This window comes from Fonsecaea multimorphosa, assembly GCF_000836435.1.
Source record: "Fonsecaea multimorphosa CBS 102226 unplaced genomic scaffold supercont1.9, whole genome shotgun sequence".
NCBI lineage: Eukaryota > Fungi > Ascomycota > Eurotiomycetes > Chaetothyriales > Herpotrichiellaceae > Fonsecaea > Fonsecaea multimorphosa.
In genome coordinates this window covers 1018493-1033634 of record NW_015971643.1, presented here as the reverse complement: position 1 = coordinate 1033634, position 15142 = coordinate 1018493, and the positions used below count along the sequence as shown (strand labels likewise).

At 52.7% G+C, this 15142-nt stretch overlaps 6 protein-coding genes across 6 annotated transcripts; 3 read left to right on the top strand and 3 right to left on the bottom strand.

Moving 5' to 3' along the window:
- Window positions 1-101: 101 nt before the first annotated feature.
- On the top strand, window positions 102-1673 carry Z520_05532 (uncharacterized protein; the record flags this gene model as incomplete). Its single annotated transcript, XM_016776035.1, has 5 exons — window positions 102-296; window positions 364-493; window positions 584-707; window positions 787-1265; window positions 1354-1673. The coding sequence occupies 5 exons, from the start codon at window positions 102-104 to the stop codon at window positions 1671-1673; spliced, it is 1248 nt and encodes a 415-aa protein (XP_016633194.1).
- A 318-nt stretch (window positions 1674-1991) lies between these two features.
- On the top strand, window positions 1992-3486 carry Z520_05531 (uncharacterized protein; the record flags this gene model as incomplete). The annotated part of the gene is made up of 3 exons (XM_016776034.1): window positions 1992-2040; window positions 2103-2233; window positions 2323-3486. 3 exons carry the CDS (start codon window positions 1992-1994, stop codon window positions 3484-3486), a joined length of 1344 nt encoding a protein of 447 aa, XP_016633193.1.
- A 955-nt stretch (window positions 3487-4441) lies between these two features.
- On the bottom strand, window positions 4442-5492 carry Z520_05530 (uncharacterized protein; the record flags this gene model as incomplete). The annotated part of the gene is made up of 3 exons (XM_016776033.1): window positions 4442-4826; window positions 4888-4981; window positions 5063-5492. 3 exons carry the CDS (start codon window positions 5490-5492, stop codon window positions 4442-4444), a joined length of 909 nt encoding a protein of 302 aa, XP_016633192.1.
- Window positions 5493-6331: 839 nt separating this feature from the next.
- On the bottom strand, window positions 6332-8125 carry Z520_05529 (uncharacterized protein; the record flags this gene model as incomplete). The annotated part of the gene is made up of 1 exon (XM_016776032.1): window positions 6332-8125. One exon carries the CDS (start codon window positions 8123-8125, stop codon window positions 6332-6334), a length of 1794 nt encoding a protein of 597 aa, XP_016633191.1.
- Window positions 8126-10205: 2080 nt separating this feature from the next.
- Z520_05528 (uncharacterized protein) lies at window positions 10206-11901 on the bottom strand (the record flags this gene model as incomplete). The annotated part of the gene is made up of 6 exons (XM_016776031.1): window positions 10206-10671; window positions 10757-11123; window positions 11180-11297; window positions 11356-11484; window positions 11545-11584; window positions 11678-11901. 6 exons carry the CDS (start codon window positions 11899-11901, stop codon window positions 10206-10208), a joined length of 1344 nt encoding a protein of 447 aa, XP_016633190.1.
- Window positions 11902-12633: 732 nt separating this feature from the next.
- Z520_05527 (uncharacterized protein) lies at window positions 12634-14784 on the top strand (the record flags this gene model as incomplete). Its single annotated transcript, XM_016776030.1, has 9 exons — window positions 12634-12753; window positions 12807-12918; window positions 12982-13118; window positions 13175-13476; window positions 13534-13912; window positions 13966-14096; window positions 14151-14484; window positions 14543-14648; window positions 14702-14784. 9 exons carry the CDS (start codon window positions 12634-12636, stop codon window positions 14782-14784), a joined length of 1704 nt encoding a protein of 567 aa, XP_016633189.1.
- Between the last annotated feature and the right edge of the window lie 358 nt (window positions 14785-15142).

Sequence of the window (15142 nt, the reverse complement as noted above, 5' to 3'; positions counted from 1 at the left end):
GCCACGGCGAAGATTGGAAAGGAGGGGTCGTCGGCTCTGCTGCGATAAACCTTCTCCTGCTTCTTTAGAACCGCTTCCGCACCGGGCATCCGCGAACTATCATGGCGCCACCCTCGTTGCCTTCACATGTTGACATGAACGTCATTTCCAAGCTTTTGCACGATGTCAATGAGCATGTGCAGGCTTTTAGCTCGGGAGAAGTCAAGACACGCGAAGCAGCGATTCACGCTTGTCGTTCGCTTGCCTCGGCCTTGGAAACTCCCAGTGAGGCAGTGGTGAGAATGACATGGGTCGAGGTCAGTGTGCAGTGCTATCATCCTTGACATTGGTGTTTTCTCTCTGACCTCGAGCGACTACAAACAGCCCAGTCATCTTGCGGCGCTACGCATGGCTGTTGATCTGCGGCTCTTTGAGCATCTGGCAGCAGAAGAGGGCTGTCCGAAATCCAGTGCCCAGGTTGCAGCAGCATGCTCAGCGGAGCCATGGTTGGTTGGTTCGGCCAACCCGTTTGACAATCCATTTCACGCTTCTTGATGTTTGGCAGAGGGACTGTCCTCATGCTGACACGAGCTTCCACTCCCAGGACGGACGATGAAGCATCTGGCTGCGATGAACTCTCTTCGTCAGGTCGATGCGGATAGCTACGTGCCGAACCCGTTTGCGCAAGCCATGACAAAACCCATGTTCAGAGAGAGCGTTGCTTTGATGTGCGTTACCTGACACGGAAGGGGAAGACGAAGCCCTTACCATGAAAGTGACTGATATCTGGCCCCTGTGGAGAAACAGGCACGATACCTGCATCCCAATCAACATGAAGACGGCCGAGTTCTTTGCAGAGAATGGCTACACCAGCCCAACTGATCCCCTCAACACACCAGCGCAACATACATTCAATGCGAAAGACAAGACACATATTTTAGACATATTCGCGCAACGTGGGCAGACCCAGGGCCTTGCCAGTATGATGGCTACGTGGATGCTCGATCGACCACACTGGTCCGACGACGACTTGGGATTCTATCCTGTGAAGCAGCGACTGATACAAGGCGCAACCGGGGACGATGATTCAGTCTTCATGGTCGATGTCGGAGGCAGCACAGGGCATGATCTGGAAAAGTTCCTTGTTCGTCACCCGTTCGACAGCTTCCCAGGGCACCTGGTCCTTCAAGATCGTGCTGAAGTCATCGAGTCGATTCCCAAGGACAGCTTGAAGACCGGGATCCACGCGACCGCCCATGACTTTTTCACTCCACAACCGGTACAAGGTAAGTGCAATAACAATTCTGTTCTGTACATAGGGTCCTCTTCCAGCTTGTAGCCTTTTATCTGATTTGCGCGATCAACGGCTGGCAGGGGCGAGAACATATTTTTTACACAGCATAATCCATGACTATCCCGACGACAAGGCACGGTTGATCCTGAAGCATCTCGCTCGAGCAATGAGGAAAGGGTACTCCAAACTTATCCTATGGGATTTCGTGCTTCCAGAAAAGGCCGTCGGCTCGACAATGTCAGCTCTCGACTGGGAAATGATGTCCTTTTATGCCGCAAGTGAGAGGTCCGAGGGTCAGTGGAAGACATTGCTCGAAGATCCCGAGATTGGGTTGAAAGTCAATGGGATCTGGAGCTACAGTCAGTTTGACCAAAGTGTGATTGAAGCAGAACTAGCCTGATAGACCTGGTGTCCAATACGGCAGAAGGTGAAAGCTCGTAGAGAACATAGAGTGACTGAAGCCTTCACTCCAGGCCTGTGACTCCCTAGTAGTACCTTTGATATGCCAAGCCTGCGCCCACAATGCGGGTCCCTCGCCTGCGCCGCAATGTTGTAAGTGGCAGCTTGTTGTCGTCTCCAACTGCGGCTCCTCCTGGTCTGAAAAGTATCGCTTTGTCCATGCAGTTCTAGATCTCTGGCGGAGCATCTACCTTTGCTCCTCTTTCATGGTCTCTATCGCAGCCATTCACCTCACCCTCGGCGCAGTCTCTCGCCTACCATGTCCTATCCCAAAGTCGCCGCTGATTTCGACGCCATAATTCAGGCTGGTATTTCGCTCTCCGTGTCGGTCTTTTGCGCCTCATGGTCCGCTAACTGCGTTTGTTTCCAGACCGACAGCGGAAAAAGAATGAAGCCCTAGCAAACGAGATCTTTGGCAGAAATAAAGCGAACAAGAACACCCCGAGAAGCGCAAGCAAAGGCCCTTTGAGGACGCCCGATCTTGCGAGTCGCATCACAAAGGTATAATAACCAAGCAGAATGTCCTGTCAAGCTGGAAAAGCGTTGGGAGGCATGTCGGACTCATTGCTGATGGGAAATGGGTGGAGTAGCGATCTTCATCTGTTACCAGCTCAGGCTCTTCCCGGAACAATGTGTTCACTCCACCGTCAAGACCGTCCTCAACGACCCCTCAGAATGCACGCTCGTCTCGTCTCGCCTCCGCGCTCGAGTCGTCTCAGGCCAACATCGTATCCTCTCAGACAAAACCAAGAGGGTCAGGTTTAAGCATTAAAGGCAAGGCCGGCCCCTTCGTGGTGGAAGCCAGCAATTTTGCCCCGGGTACAACGGCGGCCGACATCAATTTTGCCCTACAAGGTGAAACGCTGGACGAGAACGGCATGCCCGCAATGCTCACCTGTCGCCTTACTAAGACAAGCCCGGTGGTGGTCGCGGAGCTGGTGTTTGCTGAAAAGCAAATCGCGGATCGGATCATATCCACTTACAACAATCAAAAAGCAGACGGACGTATCCTGCGACTTTCCCTCAAGCGACCTGGCCTAGGTTATACGCCTGTTTCGCAGCCCAACCAACTGGACCCCGATGCAGCGCTCGAACCGCTGGGATCAGAAAGTCAACCTCAGCCCGAAGATGAGAACACTATGGAGGATGTGGTGATGGAAGCAGAGGGAGCGCCTTCCTATGACGATCGACGCAACCGGGAACCCGGAATCGCTGAAGCGGATGTTCAAGACGGACGCTACGGCTTTGAAGAACCGCAGCCTCCTGATGCCCAGGCACGCCACACCGACCGGAAGAGAGACGACGATCGACGAGACCGAGACCGGGACCGGAACTACGAGCGCGAGCGTGACCACGAACAGGAACAGGAACGAGACCGCGAGAGAGAACGAGAACGAGACCGGGAGCGCGACCGTGATCGAGAACGAGACCGGGACCGGGACCGGGACCGGGACCGAGAACGAGATCGAGACCGCTATGACCGTCACGACGCTCGACCAGCAGGACACGGCTCCTACCGTCGTGGCGACAGATCCGATACCTACAACTCGCGGCCCTCGCACTACGGCAACGGTGTCGGCGGCGGCGGCGGTGGTGGTCCCGGACCTGGAAGAGGGATGTTCGGCGGTGGTGGTCCTCCGGGACTATTTCCCAGAGGTGGAGGCCGAATGTACGGCGACGGCGGTCGGAGAGGCGGCGGACCTGGCGGGTTTGGACTGGGGCCTGGAGGTTATCCAAGGAGAGGAGGGTACTAGTAGTGATTCTCCTGCTCACCTGTGTGTGTCTCTCTCTCTCTTGACGTCCTGGTGGGGGTTTAGATCGAGCTGACACCGACGAGAGGAGACTGCGGCGCCGTGTGGTGGATGCAGCCCAGATCAGCCGATATTGTCTGTGTGTGTATACGACTTTTCCATACCGATCCAGCTTGCCAGGCAAAAACCCCGAACCCCGGCCCAAAATCTTGTCCTTGTCTCAACCCGCATTTTCGATGTAACTTTTTTTTTACCGAACTGCTGAATTCAGAAAGGGGGCCAACAAAAGTTACCAGGATTGGCTGGCTGGACAGAGATTCAAAAAAAAAACCCCCAAAAAAAACCAACCAGGTAGAAAGAGACAAAATAAATCGGAAGAAAAGACAGAAACAGATTTCTTGCTGAGCCCGTTGATAAGTACCTAGGTACCTAGGTACTTACCGAGTACCTCGTACATGAATCCGTTACCTAGGTATTTTTTCTGTGGTTTCCTGTGTTTCTCAACCGGGCTTGCTCCCCCGTCAATGCCGCTGCGGCGGGCTGGGCTCCTTCGTTGACAATCCATGAGCTGCGCTCGGGAGGAGTTGATACCTAGGCCTCTTGTATTCTCGATTACTAGGTTACCCAATGCTACACTGCCGGTCCTGAACGTGTGCCTATCAGGAGAAAATTGAAAAGTCAAGAAAAGAACTCATCGCGCATGTTGGTCAATCACTCAAAAACATGAACCGATCTAATGCCAGGTTTCCGTCTCGCCGTCTCCGCGAAGCTGCAAAGCCCACCCGTCCCTCGTCAATCACCCGGTAAAAAACGCCTCGCTGTTCTGTTCGGTACAGTACACCCTGTTCCATGCTTTGTCCTGTCTCTTGAAACGCATCCCAACCCAATGTCATCAGGCGTGACTTCCACTACTTCATACACTCACTCCGTTCGTCTCAAACAGAGTAAAGTCATCTGCTCAGTCGCTCTTCAACATGCTCTCCACCAGATCCCCGAGAGGACCCCAGTAATCCTTACCCCCACCCTTTTCAAGTTCATGCTCGTCCACAAAGAGGACGAAATGCTTGAAACTTGTGTTCAGGTGCGGCTCCAACCCGAGGTGCACGATCACTTGATAATGGTGGCAGTAGATGTGTGCATAGACCCGGTAGAGACGCTTGAAGAGTTGTCGTACGGTAGATGGGAAATGTTTGGGGAAGGGGACCCCGATTCGGGAGGGGAAAGTGCTCTCGTTGTCGATATTGGACTGCACCCAGGTCATAAGATGTTCAATGTACTCGGGGGCGGGCATTTTGGTGGGTTTGGGGAAGCCAGTTGCCGCGTCTTGCCAGAGATATTCGAACCTGCAAGCAGCGTTAGACAAAATCACAACATCAAAGCACGAAGTAGACAGGGTCGACATACTCATCAGTGGCCTTCATCTCGGGGCATGATTGCGGTGAGCAGAACTCGGTGATTGATCCATAGAGCAGGTTGATCTGGTTGTAGAAATCGACCACTGTCGGCCACCATGGCACTTGTCAGCGTGTTTCTTCCGCGAAATCTCTCCTGCCACTGTCTGAGAGGCGTATGTGGTTACCGTTGACCGCTAGCCACTCATTTAGATCTTCTCCCTCGGGCAACTTGACGGCCTTTCTCAAGCTGCCACTTCCCAGCGTCGCCTCGGCGAATTGTCTCAGCTGATAGCTTGAGGTTCCCTTGTTGGCGCGTTGCGGTTTGAACTGGCCTCGAGTGCGGGCATTGCTAGATGGTGAAGAACAGCGGTCAATATTGTTCTGGGAAGGAGAAGGAAACAGGCCCAGACGCAGGAGTTGGACGGCGCGGGAAGGCGTGCTGGGTGATGAAGTGGCAGTAGTGGGAGCCTCATTCTCGTCGTTTCTGCCACACGAGGTGTAGGAGTTGATGGTAACGCATGAAGATGATTGTTTCAAGGTCAAGTGAGGGGAGAGAGGTTGCGGAGAGGGAGAGGATTTGAGAAACTCGTACATGGTGGTCAGGAACGAAGCCATGTGAAGGACAGTGATCTCGTCGTCGACTGGGGGAGAGTTTGCAGGCTCAAATCTCTGTTGGGGGACTTTTCTGCCGCACATTCCAAGAGTCAGTGGTCAAAGTGTCCTGCGGATGTGAAGTTGTGTCTGCTGCCGCACTTACAGAGAGTCGAGTCGAGCGCTGCCTGCGTTTCTCGATGGCGCGGTCAAAAGTGCCTCACGACGTTGCTCGTGTCGGGACGGAAAAGAGATACAAAGAGTGTGTAGTAGGTTGCCCGCACAGTGTGAAGTCGCTCTGAAAGACCACCCCTGCGTTCATCATCATCATCATCAATCGGAAATCCTTCTTTGCGGGAGACGACAACCGGAGGTTGAATCCCTTGGCGGCAACGTAGCCACAGCAACAGGGAGAACTTCGGCTTGTCGGCCTCGTCCATGTCATCAATCCAAACAAGTCAAGACAAGCCACCAAACATTACTATCACGAAGTGTAGAGCAAAGACACGGTAACTTGCATTTCAAAAGCGCACACGCTCCTGAGGAGCACCATATTGATATTGAAACTAACAGATGCCATTTCTATTTTGGCAGTTGTCCGAAGAAGCCTCGTCTGCCTCGAATTATTGTGGCTCAGAACAGCCCTGGTTTTAGCCTTGCACAAAGCCGAGGGACACAGCTTGCCCGTCCCCTTGTAACTTTTCCCTGAGAAGCATTCATGGTGGCACCATCTGCAGCCCAAGCCTAACCACACGTATACCGCGCAAGACATCCACCTTGGTGAAAAAGACGTACAGCATATAATTGTCGCAGAGCACCGCAAGTTCGCTAAATACCAAACCTAAACCCAACCACTTGAACGCTCACAACTTTGGTGTGGTCATGAAATCTTGGACAAGGTTTTGGACCTCATTCTCCAGCTCCTGAGTCTCCTTGTGTGGATCATACATTTTCCCCTTGATCCATGCTTCCAACTGGCTGTCGCTCATATCGCGCAGATGGTGCAGACGGTCCACATTGTCTTTCTGCGCCGCTCGGATGACGTACAACGCGACGCGAGCACTCACATCTCGAATGCGTGTAACTGAAGGGTACAGCAAAGCCTTGTCTTTCTCCTCCTCGGTGATCATGGTCGGCAAAGCTTCGCCAGAAGCATAGATCATGTTGGACGTGACTTGGACGGCCTTGGATAGAATGGTCCCAAGGCCGATGCCCGGGAACACGTACATGTTGTTTCCTTGACCTCCATGGTACATCTTGCCTTTGTGCATGACGGGATGGAAAGGAGAGCCAGAAGCAAACAGTGCTCGGCCGTCCGTATGGACGATCGCCTCCTCAAAAGTGCATTCGGACTTGGAAGACGGGTTGGATAGTGGGAAGATGATCGGCCTCTCGTTCCACTTCGCCATCTTTTGCAGGATCTCGGGGGTGAACGCGCCTCCAATCGTGCTGAGACCCATGATAATGGTGGGCTTGACATATTCAAGAACGTCATCCAAGGTCTTAAATTGTTGACCGTTGTTGTCCGTTCGAGAGAAGTAGATCTTGTGTTCAGCGAGCTTGTCGCCCCGGTCTTGAGTTACAAGGCCCTTGCTGTCGACGAGCCAGAAACAAGATTTGGCCTCTTCCTCGGTCAGTCCTTCATGCATGAAGTAGTCGACGATCTGCTTGGCGACGCCAACGCCAGCTGATCCAGATCCCAGGAAAACGGCACGGTGTTCTCTGGGCGCAAGACCGGACTCCTTGATGGCACCAATCATGCCTCCCATTATGACAGCGCCAGTCCCTTGGATGTCGTCGTTGAACATGGCATAGTCTTGGCGGTAGCGCTCGAGGGAGGGAAATGGGTTCTTCCAGTCTTCAAACTGGATGACAATGTCGGGCCAACGCTCTTTCAGCGCTGCCATCAGCTCATCGAGGAATTCCTGCTCCTCCGCTGCTGTGACCTTGCCTCTCCGGCTGCCCATGTACAACGGATCTTCGAGCAACTCTTTGTTGCTGGTGCCCAGATCGATGGTCAACGGCAGGGTGCCTTCCGGCCTAATACCTGCGCAGCCGGTGTACAATGCAAGCTTTCCAATTGGAATGCCCATGCCGCCCACTCCCAAGTCACCCAGACCGAGGATGCGGGAGCCGTCAGTAATGACGGTGATCTCAACGTTGGATTGAGGCCAGTTTTGGATGATAGCCGAAAGGTGGCCTCGATCCTCGAAGCTGAGATACATGCCCTCAGCTTGTTGGTAGATTTGGGACCATTTCTGACAGGCTTCTCCAACGGTGGGAGTGTAGACCAGAGGGGTCAACTCGGTGAAGTGGTCGGTCAACAAGCGGTAGAACAAGTGGACATTATTGTGCCTGATGGTGCTCAGGTGGAGAAACCTCTCAAGATCCGTGGTCTTCAACGCCAATTGTGCCAAACACCTCTTCTTCTGAATCTCATAACTCTCTGCCCGTGGAGGAGTGAGACCATAGGTCTGGAGGTACTTCCGAACGGGGACAGAAAGAGAAGTGTCGAAGTGCGCCGCTCGATTGGGGACATGAGCGGTAGCGTGGGTGTACTTGGGACGATGGGTATGAGAAGTCTGAGGGTTGGTGACTGAGGTCAAACTACCAACCGTTTGGGCGACAGGAGCGTCAAGAGACGCAGTGGAGGACATGGTTGCAGAGTGGACGAGGTTGAAGAGGTTAGGCCTCGACTTTGGGTATCTGGAGATGTTGGAGAGCATTCGGAGGGCACAGCAGGAAATGTGACTGTTTATCAATAGTCCGCAGAGTCCAGACTTGTCTCCGAAGCGACACTCGGACCGGCACCAACACACTGGGCTCAGTCTACAATAGCCTGGGAAATGGCTCTCCGGCTTGCAAGTGGACTCGGGAGGAGACACGAGGATTGGTAAGGGAACTTATCTCCAACGACGTCAAACATATAGGGAGGTGTCAGCCCATGGGATAAACCGGGTGGGAAAAGGATTAGACAGAGAAACGCGGCGTCCAGGGCGAATAGTCGCACCGGACTAGTCACGGAAGGCGCACCATCAACACTTCTACCGATCATTACTGACAGTGGAGAAATGTGTGAAAGGGGCAGGAACGGATATGAGACGGTAATCAGCCGTGCGACAGGTGCGGTGAGAGGGCCATGTTCAATCTGTGACGCTGGTGAGGCGGTCAATCTGGTGAGCCAGAAGTTGTTGAAAACTCAACTTTTTTTTTTTTGTTTTTTTTGGAGAAGGACCGGACGGAGGCTGGATGAATCATACGAGTAAACAACAGGCGAGCCAATGCAAGGGCACAGTTTCCGGAGTGAGAAAGAGTTGAGCGACTCCAATTGGAGTCAAAAGGCGCGCGCAGCCAGCGAGCCAGCTGAAAGGGGCAAAAAGCTCTAAAGTTTTAGGGGCATCAGGGGTGCATTAGGCACCTTAGGACTCTGGGAGCAGCCGGCGCACCCCTAAAAGGCTCGTGCGCTCTGGGGCTTCCGGCTGGCGTCCGCCATCCCCAGTAATCCCAAGGGGCTAGGTTACCAGACCCGCCCCAATGGGGCCCTTGCGGACCTTCGAGCCTGATCTCGGCCTCCAGAGACGCTCCTCGCGGCGACCGTTTGGGGAAGCAGCTGAGGGCGAACACGACAAGTGTCAGCGGACAACAAACCATGCAGCGAGGATTCCTGTACCTCAACTACCTACGGTATTCGTCCTAATCCGCGTAACATGTCACCCGTTCCGTTCCTGATATTGAGGGTCCTGCTTCGTGCTGCGTGCTGCGTGCTGCGTGCTGCGTGCTTGTCACTTCCAGAGCGGCGGTGTCGGATATGCTGTAGACCTTTCCGTCCGCGGCAGCTAGGAATAGTTCGTCCCAATCTCCAAGGTCGGCACACGGCACATCTCCGTCCAATGGCCCGTGTCTATCATGCGTGTCGGACTATCAGTTGCCGGCACTCTGTTTCCAAATTGGGCACCACAAGGCTGCCGCCCGCGGTCTCGAGTCATCGGTGAACATGGCGGTCTGTCAAGTTCCCGAGTTCTCATCGTCGCTTGACCTTGTGACTCATTAAGCGTGCTGCTTTTCTTCCCCAGACTCAAAAGTGCAATGTAGACCGAATCATAGATATTCGTGGGCTGGCCGCTTATGCAGGAGCTGCAGGGAAAATGCGGAGAGATACGAGGGCTTCGGAAAGTCCTGTGCTTCAGGGAGGCCTGGCCCACGATCAAAGGACCCGAGTTAGCCACCGTACCAAGTATGTACGAGCATGGGCAACTTTTTACGAAAGACTGGTACCCACTGTGCTCTACATATGGAGTGGAGTGCATGAAGTCGTACCTAAAGTACCTAGGTACTCGTACTCCTGTACAAACATTCAACCCTTTCACGCTTGCGGACTCAGAAATCGTGTGCACTCAACCAACATCCGTGAAACACCATCGGATAGACATTGATTGTACTGTCCAAACCGCCATCTGACGTATACTATGAAATCTAGGTCCGAGTTTCCCAGACCTCACCACTACCTATGTGCCAGGCTTCTGGTCTATGAGCTGGTTCAGAGTGTGTATCTGAAGTCCAGGAGCCCGGCTATGACACGCTTTCCTTGCGCAACCTGCCTGTTTGCATAGATAAAATATACCACCATGCAGCAAGTAATGGTAAAAACGATACCACTGGCTCTGTGGACCATATCAGCCGATGCTCAACAACTAGCCGAGAGATCGCAGAATGACAACAAGAGACAAAAGAGGTGACTTACACCATACAGGCGATCATTCCGGGTAAGTATTTCGGGGCATCTTGTGATCTAAAGACCAGGGCGCCGATGATGCCGCCGAGGCCTCCGGTAGATATCAGGACAGCACTGCAAAACATCCGCGTCCAATGGCCACGGATATTGTTGGCTTGCCACGCCATGACCGCCGGAATGTTAGAATTACAGCCTGCAGTGACGAGGAAAGTACCGAAATACTGCACACCAGGGGTCCTGGTCCAGGAAAGGAGGCACAGTCCGACAATGGTCTGAACGGGGTTCCAGAGCAGAACCGGGAATCGGCGGTGGATCTTGTCGCAGAGCCAGCCCTCGAAACACATCTGCACGCCAGCAAAAATGTAGGGAGGAGTACTCAGAAGTTGGGAAACACCGATACTGAAGCCAAGCTCGTGGTTCAAGATCTGGGGCAGAAAGTAGGCTACCGCGTAGGCGGGCATGGTCGAAAAACTGTCAACAATCGTCTCATCAGTACGAGGTTTATCATGGGGCGTCGCCCGGTTCGTTGGACAAACAGCGGGTATGCAATACATACCACCAGATCATCCCATAACCCCAGACTCTCAGATCCAAGGCCGGTCGCAAGAATCTGGCGAGATCAAATTCCTGGTCTTCTTCAGTGTCTCCGCGGTCCCTTTCAACCCGCCGAAGCATCATCGTCGCTTCCCTCTGTGTGAGGAAGTTCCACGCCTCGTGCGCGTTCTGGGGATAGTCGACGAGGAATGTAAAAGCAATGGCCGCCACAACAATAGTCAGAAGGGCCTCCATGATGAAAATCCATCTCCACGCGGCGAGGCCACCGACTCCCTTCATTTGCATGAATGCATAGGCGAGCACGCCGCCCAGAGACGAGCCACCCAGACCAATCATATAATAAACTGCATATCGCTGATGGACTTCGTCTAGGGGGCCCAATGAGTCAATGGAGGCCGGAACATGGGAAAACTCGGATTCTTACAGCGCGTGTACCATAGTGACAACAAGTATGCGAGCGCAGGGAACAGACCTGCCTCGAGAATGCCTAGAATGATTCGAAGACCAATGAGTACGGTCCAATTGTGCACAAAGCCGAACCCCTTGATGGTAAGAGTCAGATATTGCAGTGAAAATGTGGACAATGGCAAATAGACTCACCAGCATAACTAGCCCCCAAGCCAATGTGATGGTCGGCAGAGACCATCTGAGTCCAGCTTTGCGTACCAAGTATGCACAGGGGACCTCGGCGACGATATATGGTGCGAAGAACGACAGCACTATGATAGACTAGGACTCGTAAGTGTGTCTTCTCAGTACCGGAATGGGCTTTGCAGGATAGATACTTACGTAGCGAGTTCCGATGGTAAGCTCCAAATCTTTGGCCATTCTTTTGAGGCACAATGTTAGCGAAAATTTATGCTGTAATGCTCGAACTCAAGCAGTGGAAACACGACGGGAATGCACACCCGGTGCAACTCACCCAGCGATGTTGGCGTTACTTAGGTTTGACCTGTCCAAGAGACTGATCATGACCAGGAGAGCGCATACGGATATGAGGCGTCGATCGACCTTGTGCCTCACCTTGCGTATTTCGTCTTCGCTGAACTCCTCATCGTCAACCGGTACCCGTTCGAGTGTCTGAACTTCCTCCGCTATGGAGAGCTTTTCATGCTCCCGCGGGGGCATAGCCTCCAGTGTAGACATGACTATGAGAAGAGAAGGCAGCGTGCTATAGCTGTATGTTAGCGACGGCTGAGACAACAAAGGCACAGGAAGCAAGTTTCTTTTGCTCTCTAAGTCCAGAACATTTCGCTCCACCAGGTCTTTATACAAATGACCCAGAGCTCATGGTACCTGGAACGTGCCCCCAGCCCGCGCGTGGCATGAAATCCGGGGAAAGAAGACGCGGGGGTATTCGTGTCCACCAATAGCGAATTCTGTTCTTGTGTCCTTGCCGACTGAACTTACGTTGACCTTGCCGCTGCCGATACCGAGCAGTGCCGAAGGTGACGCCAGGGTCTTTCTGAAAGCTGAAGAAGATATCGTCGAAGACTTTGGAGAAGTTCACGGGAAGCGTTCCCGAGAATTGACACCTATACGCCCCTCATCGAGCTTGTCAATCCTTCCATGATGCCGGTCAGCCGCCTAACGGCTGTGAATGGCGGCTTGACCGAAGAGGGCAGCAAAGATGGACTTTTCCATTATAGATGCTTCTCGGCGAGGAACCTCTGTACCGTGCACGGCAAGACCTGGTAGATCGGGAGACGGCACCTCACGGCTACAACAAGCTCCCACCAAACACTGAAAAAGTGACATGGCGCCAGGTAAAACCACTCCCTCCGGTCGCTCTGGTCACAGATGAGAGAAGTTCCTGGACGGTTTTACACCTCTGGGAAGTAAGAATCAGGTGATGATTGGCAAGATTCGGTCGCAAACATGTCGTCGAAGCCGGGAAAAGATGTCAGTGTACAAGTTTCCGACGTCAGCCACAACGACGAAGGGATATGCGAAACAACGCCTCTTCTAACTTCCTTCACGAACCCACCATTACGATCGGTAAGATGACATCAACGGTTGTGCTTGGGAGATATCACTCATTGTGTGTCCAGGGGCCGAGCAAGACCACCGAAGGGGACGAAGAAAATCAACAGGCTATCGAGGAGGGCGGCAAAGACAATGAAGGCAGATCTGTTGCCGGAATCATTTCTGTTCTACTAATCGGTAAGTTGCAGCGGTGAGACGACAATGTTTAGTGTAGAAACACTGATCATTATGAACCTGCAGGCGTTTTCATCTCCCAGGCCGACAGTAGTCTTATGCTGGCCACATATGGACGCATCTCGTCAGAGTTCAACGATCTGGAATCTGGGAGCTGGCTGATGATCAGTTACATGCTGGCCCAGTGCGTCGCACAACCGTTCGTAAGTCGGGATAAAAGTCATGCCCGTCCCGCGTTCGACGGCTAACATCATGTCAGTATGGAAAGCTGAGCGATATCTTTGGGCGGAAGCTTTGCCTACAAGCGTCGTATACCATGTTCACCATTGGTACGTTCGGCATCGCCCTGGGCCGGTCCCTCTTCCAGGTGTCGGCTGCTCGCGCGATGCAGGGTTGTGGCGGTGCAGGCATGGTGTGTATGGTCTCAATCATCCTGACCGATCTTTTACCCGTGCACGAAGTGGCAGTATATCGCTCCTACGTCAACATCATGCAAACCGCAGGGCGGAGCTGCGGGGGAGCTGTCGGTGGCTTGCTTGCACAGACAATCGGCTGGAGATGGTACGTGGGATCCTATTGAATGCTGACGGTGATAACGAGCTGACACGGTTTCCGCAGGGCATTTGCAGGCCAATGTCCAATCATACTGTTTGCTCTTTGGCTGGTCGTGAGGCGGCTTCCAGCTTCCACTCAGGAAGTGTCTCACGAGCAAAGTATGACGGCCAAATTGAGACGGATTGATGTTCTGGGAGCGATTTTCATGAGCCTGGCCATCTCCTCCACCCTCCTGGTTCTCGACTTGGGCGGCCAAAAATTCCCATGGAACCACCCTGTCATCATCGCTCTTGGGGTGCTTGCGGTTACAAGTGGCGTTTTGTTTATTCTCGTCGAGAAATTCTGGGCAAATGAACCTCTCTTTCCACTTCATATTATGACACACTATACCGTGGTCAACTGCTACGCCATCATCGCACTCCAGAACTTGACGCAATCAGCGGTAAGAGGCCCAGGTTGATCTTCTGCAAGGATGGACTGACATGATCTCGACAGCTTATGGTTACAGTACCGTTGTATTGGCAAGTCGTCAAGAAAGCCAGTATGGCAGAAGCCGGGCTGTATCTTATCCCAGCCATTGTTGGCAATACTCTTGGTGGGCTTCAGACGGGCCGACTCATCAAGAAGTAAGTTGGGAAGAAACATACTATCTTCTCGGGCGATGACTTACATGGATATAGATATGGTCGTTACAAGTTTCATTTGATTCTGGCATCATTACAGTCGATTGTGTGCTTTGCCTCCTTGATCGGCTCCTGGGACGGACACAGCAACTTCTGGTCAAGCCTCCTCATCTTTTCAGGCGGCTTTGGGACGGGTATTGCTCACTCGGCCGTGTTTGTGGCGCTTGCGAATGGTGTAGCCGCTGAGGACACAGCAATTGCAAGTTCAGGCTTCTATCTAAGCGGAAACATTGGCTTGGTCAGCGGCATCAGCGCAGGAAGTGCTATCCACCAAATCACTTTACGCCGTGGACTGTACCGTGTCCTCGAAGGATGTGATGACGCGAAAGAGGTATTCCGATCACATCGTGCATTTGAAGTCACAACTTGAGACTAATACTGCATCTCAGATTATCAAGAAGACTTTACAAGACATCGACTTCGTCCAAAATGCCAGTGACAAACTTAGACAGATACTAATACCTGCTTACGTTGAGAGCTTCCGCGCAGTCTTCTGTAAGACCTCCATCTTCTTCTGGCCAGGGATGTATACTGACTTGCACGAAAAGTTCTAGGTTTGGCGTGCGCCGGAGTTGCTCTTGTCTTTGGAGTGTTTGCCCGTGAAAGACGACTCGAGGGAACTAGGAAGTGAATTTGGACGTGGCGTTCCTTGCAGATGATCCTAGGCCGTACAGCTCATTCGTTACAAAAGAATCAGGGTGAGATAGTGGTAGATTCAAAGCAGGATCGTTGCACGGAATATCTTGACCGACTGGTTCGACAGTTTATACCATCTGACTCGAGATGGCACTGCTGGTGCGATTTTGCCATTTTGGCAACATCACATATGGAAAACTGGTGACAGGGCCTAGAATAAGCTCTTGGTGCATAGAACCCCCATATAGAAGCATAACCCCATGAATATAGTCCTGTTCTGCACTCGTTCGACAAATGTAGATGCAGTCTCGTTCGACAAATGTAGATGCAGTCTCGTTCGACAAATGTAGATG